A 10,387-nucleotide genomic window follows, 5' to 3' on the forward strand; every position below is an offset into this window, starting at 1 on the left:
TTACTTTTTTGCTTACAGCGAAGTTTAGCCCCTTTTCTAACAGACAGCGCTCGTCTTCACTCAGTGGTCTATCTGACAAGTTAGCTACATTACAATAATTGGTGGATGGTTTCTTCGTTTCTGTGACCTTTCTGGGACCCTGAGTCATGGAAAGCAGTTGTTTGAACTTACGAATCTGCCTATCCTTGCATTGCCGGCCCTGTGCAAGCTTCACTTCTGTGGCTTTGGTGTTGAGCATCTGGAAGTCGGAAGGTGAGATTGCGGTCTGAAGATCGTGACTGAGTTGAGCGGCGTACAACGGTTTATCACTGAGTGGTTAGCTAGATCATCTTTTTGGGGAATGACTTGGCCGCAAAAAAGTTATTTTAGCGGACATTTCCGGTGGCTTCACGATCAGGGAGTTGGGAATGATGTTGTGCTTTAAGCATCTAATGTTGAATACGCGATGGTTCTCCCATTTTGCCTCCAGTCCCGCCAATCGAACGTACTCGCCTGACATTTTTCGAACATGAAGTCCGTAGGTATGTTCAATCACGTGAAAAATACTTGAAACCGATTGGGTAGTCATCGTTTTCGAAAAAGTTTGGTGACACTCGGGGTAGACTTATTGCTGGACAACGAGTTAGATTCTAAGCAAGAACCCAGAAATGGTGTAATTTAATCGACGGACAAGAAGAACCAACTGAATTCCGGAACAAAACAAATTAGTTTAGCCGTCCATGAGAGTAGAGAGTGAGAAAAATTGCCTGCAAAATGCTGACAGGTAAAAAACACCCCTCATTTAGGGAAGGGATTACATTTTTCATAGGCACATCGTCAAAAGCACAACAGGAAATCGGTGCGTTCCGCGCGATTGGAGTAAACAATGCTACGGAACCGAAAGGGGCCTTTTGCCTTCGTGATTCATCCCGGATGCTGGTGGAAGACTCGGTTAAAATCCAGATGAGCTTCCAAAAAAAACGACAAAACTGGTAATGCACCGGATGCTCTGAGGTCTCATCAACTGTATTGTTGTTGTTTCTTCAAACTATTATGAATATAGATTACCGAATGAACATCAATCAGGGGCACTAATCGGGGCGAGATGGCTCTTTGGTTAGAGCGCGAATTTACTGACCGGAAGGTCCGTGGTTCGGAACCGACCTCTACCGCTCGACTTCCCATGTCTAGGCTTGAGCAACCTGGCAGTATCTTAGCCCTCGTGATTCCTTCTAGTGGCATGGCAACTAGACATCGAAAGGGTGCTGCAGCTGAACGAATCAGGCTACTTCGATTCAGATCAGTCCTAATGGGTTACATTTTTCATAGGCACATCGTCAAAAGCACAACAGGAAATCGGTGCGTTCCGCGCGATTGGAGTAAACAATGCTACGGAACCGAAAGGGGCCTTTTGCCTTCGTGATTCATCCCGGATGCTGGTGGAAGACTCGGTTGAAATCCAGATGAGCTTCCAAAAAAAAGACAAAACCGGTGATGCACCGGATGCTCTGAGGTCTCATCAACTGTATTGTTGTTGTTTCTTCAAACTATTATGAATATAGATTACCGAATGAACATCAATCAGGGGCACTAATCGGGGCGAGATGGCTCTTTGGTTAGAGCGCGAATTTACTGACCGGAAGGTCCGTGGTTCGGAACCGACCTCTACCGCTCGACTTCCCATGTCTAGGCTTGAGCAACCTGGCAGTATCTTAGCCCTCGTGATTCCTTCTAGTGGCATGGCAACTAGACATCGAAAGGGTGCTGCAGCTGAACGAATCAGGCTACTTCGATTCAGATCAGTCCTAATGGGTTATTACATCAGGGTTTGTTGCCGCGCCCCATTGGCATGTGCGTGTGTATTTTCTGGTCCAAAACCAATGTGTCTGTTCTTACTTGGAGTTTTTGAACACCTGGTTACTACCTGAGGAGTGAACTAAGGCCCACTCATGTGGTAATTGCAACGCGATAAAGGCAGCTGATGTAAAGGTATGAGACACCAGCCACAGGGGTAGGTGAAAAGGGGAAACACTGATAATTTCAACTCAAAAGCCCACAACGTACCTGGACGACTGGGAGTAAAGAAACCCAATGAAACGCTTGTCCTCCGCGAGTAGTGACTCGTAATTTGGGGCTAACAAAATCTCATCTCGGAGGGTTGCGAAATCTTTTACCTTCGGAATACATCGAAGTATATATGAGTATAAGAATCCTTAAATGATCCCCCCTCTTCGTAAAGAAGTGCACACGAGTTCTGGGATACTGCTACAAGAGATATTTTACTTGGAAGGTATGTAAGAGATACCGATATCACAGTGATCAGTGCCTCACCCGAAAGGTTGAGAGATGGAGCGTAAGGACTAACTGCCTTTCTGGTTTCTCACGAAGGAATTCAGATCAATGCGTTGATTTCAGATAAAGGGCACACCTGCTACTGACCTTGTTTTATCGGTCAATGAGTCATACTCAGCACTTAGTTGGTGACCACTCCTGTCTTGACGTTGTTGGCGTAGCAACCAAAACAGATGTTGTGTAATCCAGCTGTCACAACAGTTTTGGGGTGTTTCTTCCATCCATCGATGCTGTGTGCTAGCGAGTATGAACACTAATCGGTTAACAAGCATCGCGACGGGGGGAGGGTTGGGGTAGTGTGCGGATTTACTGACCGGAAGCTCCGTGGTTCGAAACCGAACTCTGTCTCTCGACTTCTCTTGGCTAAGCTTAGGCAACCTAGCAGTATCGCAGCCCACGAGCCTCCTTCTGGTAGCATGGCAGTTAGGCACCGAAAGAATGCTATAGCTGAACGATTTCGATTTTCTTAACAAGCATCGGAATCCCCAGTGAGGTTCACTCTTTCGGACAGTTCCCACTTGATTACTCTGATTAGTCCATAGCTAAGTGGAGGTGCACTCGACTCAACTTTTGCTCTCATTGGAGCTTATCAACTATGCGTATTCGTACCCATGTCAGGATTTGAGCACTTGACCACCGGCGAGCGAAACAAATGTGGTACGATAACTACATCGACGTACGTAACGATACTTTAGGGTGTGTTAGCAGAAGAACTTTAACGATCAGGACTGTTCAAATTAGAGCCGATAGAAATCTTAAAACTTCCCGAATACTTAGAGACCTTCAAAGAGTAGAGAGGTCACTTCAAATGGCTTGGTTTTGGTAACCATGTGAGAAATTTTCATTCTATATACTCTGCATGTACGGATGAGTCGCAACCTTTGGAAGAGTGGTTGCCGAGTGGCCGTACTACCATGGGTTACTACGCTCAGCTATAACACCCTTCCGGTGCCTAGCTGTCATGCCACCCGAAGGAAGCACGAGGGCTGGGATACTGCCAGGTTGCCCAAGCCTAGACAGGGGGAGTCGAGAGGCAGAGGTCCGGTTCGAACCACGGACCTTCCGGTCAGTAAATTCGCGCTCTAACCACTTGAGCCATCTCGCCCCATTTGTTTCCCTCGAAGATTATGGACTTCAAGACAGAAAAAAGGAATATGAAAACGACAAGTTCGGTAAATATTTAACAAAACAACACAAGCGGAATTACCATAAGGCGCAACAAAATTCAGTATCTCCAAGTGCCAAACAAAAGGTCACGTTTTCGATAATATATCTTACTTGTGAGCCTAAGCAAGAACGAGAAGGCCTGTGTGCCCGAGCTTTTCGAAATCTCATCAGACTCTCAAGCATAAATTTCCAGTCTGGGTAAGCAACCACGGGTTATTCGAATTTTTTTAAAAACGAATGAAATCATCAGGATTCTTGAAAGGAAGCAACACGAGACAAAGAACTCTTGGAAGATAAGGAATTTCAAGCTTATTTTTGGTCACGCGCTCCTATAATGTCGAAACTTATTCGCACGTGAGGTTACAAGATAAAATGAACGTTGTCAGTCTAATGAACGTTCCCTGTGAACAGGAATTAATCTGCCAGAGGTCTGTCTGTCAATCATCCATCCAAGAATCACTCCCTGATCAGAAAAAAATGTGCCTCCCACTCAGTGGAGGGAGGCCTTGGTCGGTTTGCAAGACCGATCCAATGGGACCCACCATGTGGGAAGTTAACACAACCGAATGAGATAACAATATTGGTAAACAAGTAACAAATATAACAAATGTTCTGCACAAAACCGATGGATGAGAAGCCACTAACATACCCCTGGTGTGGAGGTTCTCCCAGGCCAGGAAACCTTGAGCTACTCATGTCTAAATAGTAGTATAAATTAAAACGCATTCACATCAGCTGACGGCTGGTCTGGTTGGTACGCACTGAGACGACTCTGCTAGCCAATCAGTAGTACATATCCCTGGCTGTGATGGGATTTGGACCCCAACATCTAACACTCAAGGCGACTGTGCTACTAGGCAGACATGAACAATCATATCATGTCAAGCACGGGAATTGTTAGAACAATTTTGAGGCGAACGAAAGTGCTAAAATTCCCGCAATTCCCGACGAGCTGAGGCAGTCAGCCCATGAAATAACTTAAATCCGTCAAGTCTGTTGGTATTTATTAAAAAGTGTGGCTGGGTTGTATGGCCGCACCCCAAAATTTGTTGAGAAACCTCGGGACTGCACGTTATTCCGTGCACATTGGGACAAGTGAACGGAGGAACGCAGCAAGAAACGATAACTGATGAACCAGAACGACTTTTAAGTCGATGTGAGCTATAAACAAAAAATGCATGGCACGGATAGGTTACTGGTCGATACTTACATCTTGAACTCCCTGGGATACGTACTCACTGCTGTTTTAAGTAGGAACGCAAGTGTGTATGAGACATGCGAATGGACTAGCACCAAAAAGGGAGTCGAACCCGTGACGCTGCACGTGAGTACGTTTGCTCTGTCGATTGAGATACGACTGATCTCAATGAAGTACATACCTGACACAATGTCACCTACAACTTTCGTGGATCATCGGTTAGTGCAAAGAACTACACCATCAGTCACCTAAACCCAGCAGTTGGTGCGCACTTCCAGGCTGGTCACAGGTGTTACGCTTGCATTGCTGATCTAGCCGTTGAATTTGACCTGCCACCAACCCCCCACCCCGCTCATGGTGTCGGCAAAAGATTGCAAATAGTCACTAAAATCTAGGGACATACTGCTATCCTAACCCATTATTCAGCAATCAGATAGACTCAGTCCTAATTATTTGGTCATTGTTATTGGAATGATCAACCTAACAGTGGACGCTGACGATGTGATGTCGTTGGTTGGCGACGTGGAAGAAAACCATGAGCAGCGCTAACTTTGCGATAATGTAACGATAAGTGTGGCTTTGTGAAAGACTGATAGAGGCATTCTAAGTCAATGGGATTCTATCTATACGATATAAAAACTTGAATCCGTGCACCTTCGACAAATAGACCACTTATAGGCACTCCAGTGCATTGGATAGATGTCATCCACCTCGCGTAAATGATATGGAACACCTTTATTGATTCAGTGAAATATCCATGGTTCAGAGCCCTGAACCATTTCAAGGCAGTGTGAATCCGTTGAACCGAATGTAGCAAATGAACAAGGCACTTGGAATGGAAACTGCTTTAATTTCTTCTTGTTAGTGAAGTCAATCTTCGCCAATAGGCACTTTACGGGAGTGCTACACTTATAAGTGGCCATCAGAAATGTACATCTCACGAATTTCGAAGAAGATTCGAAATCGCAGCCTTCCGGATAGTAGTCGAAGACTAAACCTTTTGGACTACGAGTGCCTCGTAAGCATTCTAACCAACTCGCCACTTGTGGTTTCATCGCAGAACCCACATCACGTGTCTACCAGCTCCTCGAGTGACGAATTATCAGATAGCAGTGTGATGAGACTTTGAGGTTCCAGTGAGCATGATGAGAAACATGAGCGACTGGGTCTGCTCATAAGCAAACTAAACTGAAGCGAGTGAAATCCTATGCCCAGGTGATGTTACAGTCTTTGAAGGCAAACACATAGTTGTTGTCTACTGAAAACGCCTCCCGCGAAGCCATGTAACAGCGCCCATTAATGTGCTCGTATGGAATTTATCGACCGACTCGATAAAGGGGTCCATATAACTTGACCTCGCCACAGCGTTACCCTCGCCTACGGTTGGTTTAGAAAACAGTGACAATTGAAGCACGGTGAATTCTGGCTATAGAACAATGATGCACACGAAAATTGACTGCGCTTGCCTTGTTTGGTTAGACCTACGGCAGGAAGCGGTAAAGCTGAAATAGAACATTTTTCGGTCAACAGCCTTGAAAGCCATCCGTCCAATGGGTTCGTGGGGAATCCATTCAAGGAACTCATCCTCAAGGATCATGGACTGTGCTTGCTGGAGTATCACACACAGGAAATTCTCCGTGTTGATTCACGGTCTGCCGAGTTGGAAGATAACAGCACCCAGTAACACCTCTTCAGGCGATGGTGCAAGTCATGATATCGTCTGCTTGGAATGTTACGGAATGAATGGGAAGGAATGCCCACATGCGTGGGACAAATTCAGACTAAAAGTTCCAGTTATTTGCTGGATTAAAGCCCAGAACCTCCCTTAAATTTACCTCTACGAGGCAATTGTTTTCAAAGTTCCGATCTGCCCAACACACTCGCCTCTGAATAAACTGAGAGGACTGATATCACAAAAGAGCCAATTCTCCCTTATTTGTCGATAAACTGTGACCAATAACCTGAACAAATGGACGGAAATAGAGAGGGCTTCAACAGTTCGGGATCTCATTGTAATACAAAGATCAGTTTCAAGATCAATCATGCAGAATCGCAGTAATGCATTCAGCAAGAGTATCAGACGGACATTAGATGCCCAAAAGCTGGAAGTACGTACAACATTCCGAGTTGCACTTGGTTGTGTGAAGGACTCGTGTGCTATATCTATCTAATCCCAAAAAGGGCGAAACCGGTCGTGGGCTGTCGACGGATTTTCAGCAACCTTATGAGTAGTACATTACAAAGGTTGACTTCTCCTGCGACAAACCCCAAGTTGCCAGGTCATGTCATAAATTAACGTGAGATCTGAAGATGTAGCTGATGCAGTTCCATCTGAAATATACCCAAAGTTAGAATGAGAACATTCGCTTGAGGGAAGAAGTCCTGTTAAGGCATCCAGTCTTCAAGTCTAGGCTACATCGAAGTAGTACATTACACGTATCGCGAAATCTCGAATATCGTAGCGACTGAAACATGAGGCGGTCTGGTGCAGTACATTCAGTTGCCTGGAAACATCACAAACGAGAGATACAGCTGGGTTCCAGGTGAGTCTCCCGAAAAACCAAATTAGTTTGCAAATGACTCGTGTGCTAGTCCAGACAAAATCTAGCGAATTCCAACAGTTTGCTGTACCGGAGAACCATTCGCCCCCCAAGTAAGAGGCAACCGAACAGTATTGAACTGTTATGTTTGCTATGTTATTCCCCCCAGGAGAGAAAACTTAGGAGAACGAGGAGAAGGGTAATCAGAAAAATGGATGCTGCATTTCAGCGGGTGTGATGGGTGGCATACGAGTCACAAAGATACACGGGGGGGGTTGAGAATGGAGGTCAGAACGAAACACGCATCCACAAAGGCCAACTGGATTCACTGCAATAATGTTTGTATGTCTGTGTACAAATAATAATCAAATTACGGCAAAAGGCACGGAGGCACACACCACGGAAGTGTGTTACCAACTTACCGTTGGAGGGGGGGTTGGTTCCTGTTGAGCAGCAGGAGAGCGGGATATCGGAAAGAAAACAATAAACAGACGAAATCAGATTTGAGGTGGGACCGGCAAAATGGTGTTGGACCACCACAACGACGGCGAGGGAGAGAATATCAACAAAATGAAAGACAATAAAGTCCTCAGAGAGTGGTGGACCAAATCAGACAATGAAAGAGGAGTAAAAGGGGATTGAGTTGCGGAGGGTGGACGTAGGTGGAGAATATGATGATGATGGTGATGATGATGATGATCACAGGGTGGGTGGGTCCTCAAAGGGGTAAGTTATCACTCTGGTAAAAATACAAGTTGATTAGAAAAAGACTTGTAAAATACGATTAGTTTTCGGTATAGATCAAAGGGAGAGAATAGGCCGGACGACGAACGCGAACGGTCACTGCGAGCGACGGAGAGCGGGAACGACGCATCAGGATGGAGGAGGTGGCGGCGGTGGCGGAATGGGGAGTGGGGGAGGACCAGTGAAGCTATGCTCGTGATTTATGACTGAAGCGGCGGTCAGGTAACCGGAATGTAGGCTGCCAGCAGACGGGCCGGCAGTCAAATAGGCTGTGGTTGCTTGTGGCACGTTGGACAAGAACAGTGCGTGGCCTTGGTCCCTGTAGTCTGCCCAGTTAGGATGCGCTTCGAGACACTGAGTTACCTGAAACACAAGCAGACGCAAAATTAAGGGAAATTTGGGCAGAGAACCCATGGAGAGACAAAGTATCGCTGTGATCCGAAATGGGCTAAATCCTCAGCGCGACCAGTGTACGGTATTTCATACTATCGGTGAGTAACCTGGCTTTTTAGTAATTTCTACTCACCAGCACTATTCTGAATAGCTGTTTTGTCAGTGCAGANAGCTGTTTTGTCAGTGCAGAGCCTTGCGTACATGAAATGCACTCATTTTCAAAATAATTTGGTCCTCGAAAAAAAAAGATTCGACTGGCACAATAAACTCTTCCACAGTTGACGACCGGTTTCACCCCTCTTGTGGGTCATAAAGTGGGCGAAGTCGCCGAGTTTCCGTCAACCTCATGTTCTGCTTGAACCCAAATTGCACGAAATCAGTGAACTACACTCATTTGTATACCAACACGGTGTTGACTGGAGGCACACCTGGGTTCCAGGTGAGTCAGAACCAAGTTGGTATGCAAGTAAGTGTGTTTCGCTGAGAATTCAACTGAATTCACGCCTGATCTCTCGCCTGCATTGAAACCCCCAAAAGGGCAAAACCGATCGCGGGCCATCGAAGAGTTTTCAGCAACTTGATTAGTGGTGTGGTGCACTTTACTGTAATGGTTCCACGTTTACCATCGCCCGCCTGAATGATTCATTGTTTTGCGTCAACATACCAGGTTGCTTCGCGTTTCGCTTTGTTTAAATAACAATCATATCACTTTTGTCGCGGCCGTCGAAGAGCCCACTAAACTGGGGAGTCGAGATCACGCCTGATAAATTCAGTACCTAAATTTGCTTTTCACTCGCGATTCTTCCGGCACATGAACTACAGGAACTACCGCGGAGCCACCGAGGACTAGAAAGAATTAATCTCCAAGTTACAGACTATTCGCGTCAACAGAGCTAAACTATGCAAAGCCCCGAAGGAGGTACTTGCACGCTTCAAAGAAGTACACCTGCTGGAGGGTAGCTTCTTTCCTAGGGATCCCACACCATGTCGTGGTTGTCCGAGAGCGTTACTTCGGACTCTCCAGCAACGTGACCTGTCTTCGCGGCGGTAGCGCTATTCAACGTCTTTGCTGCTTTAAACCTACGCTCCAAGCAAACACAACAACCGACTGACTCATCATGGTTGATTTGGTTGACAGGACAGAAGCAGCATTCACGTACTTTGTTCCCGTAGGTCGGACTGCGCTGCATTGCCTTCAGTGCCCTGACCAAATAGGCCCGCGTCTGGCCCGGATCCCTAACGGAACGTGGAAGACCGTTCCGCAGCAGTTGTAGCACATAACCAATGAGGTCATGCTTCAAGGCCTGCAAAAAAAAGTGGAAAGGGATTTCACTAATTTCCCCCTCCCCAAAAAAACGATGGATGAGCTGTAGGGTATTGTAGGGACCAACGAACAGACTGACCTGAGCAATCAGTGGATCACAGTCCGGACTGTCGAAAATCCCGAACAGAGTTTCACCCACAAGTCCCAACTCTTCACCGATGCAACAGTTTATCACACGCATAATCCCACCAATAGTATCGCGATCAGCCATTGCTTGGATACAGAGCTGTTGGCGACGGGATAAAATGTTGATTAGATGTTGTCAAGTAAACAGCAGAACCAACAGAAGATGGAACTACCAAAGGCTTCATATAGAAAACATCGAGGAAAATCCTATCTGGCATACACAGCGGTGGTTTACACGAACGACGCGAGTTCACAAGGATAGACGTACCTTACTCCTCGACATGTGATGCAACAAAAGTACAGCTGCCTTAGCTCCTTCCGGGTCATTGACTTGAGCGAGTAGATCAATAATTCGGTGTAGATAGCCCTTTCGAGGAAGCGCATCCAACAAGCCCGGGCGGTCAACCAAAACGGCACAGCAAGCTCGGGTAAGTAGACGCAAGAGTAAGGCGGAATCGGGTAGCTTACTGATGTTCTGTGAGCCGAGAGATATCAAAAAAGAATAAAAATGAGGAGATTAGCAGTAGAACTAATGGGTTTCAACAGAACTAAGACAAGAGAGCT

The 10,387-nt window shown here is 46.1% G+C and overlaps 1 protein-coding gene across 1 annotated transcript in view; it reads right to left on the reverse strand.

Annotated features, from left to right (window-relative positions):
• Positions 1-7,439: 7,439 nt before the first annotated feature.
• The window catches only part of T265_08963 (hypothetical protein), a gene marked incomplete at both ends in the record, with an annotated part of 26,954 nt that continues 24,006 nt past the window's right edge, over positions 7,440-10,387 (reverse strand). Inside the window, 4 exons of the mRNA XM_009174910.1 lie at positions 7,440-8,343; positions 9,534-9,677; positions 9,777-9,923; positions 10,092-10,298. Coding sequence (XP_009173174.1) covers positions 8,110-8,343; positions 9,534-9,677; positions 9,777-9,923; positions 10,092-10,298 — 732 coding nt within the window. The remainder of the gene's footprint in view (positions 8,344-9,533; positions 9,678-9,776; positions 9,924-10,091; positions 10,299-10,387) is intronic.

The sequence above is a fragment of the Opisthorchis viverrini genome, assembly GCF_000715545.1.
Source record: "Opisthorchis viverrini unplaced genomic scaffold opera_v5_245, whole genome shotgun sequence".
Lineage (NCBI taxonomy): Eukaryota > Metazoa > Platyhelminthes > Trematoda > Opisthorchiida > Opisthorchiidae > Opisthorchis > Opisthorchis viverrini.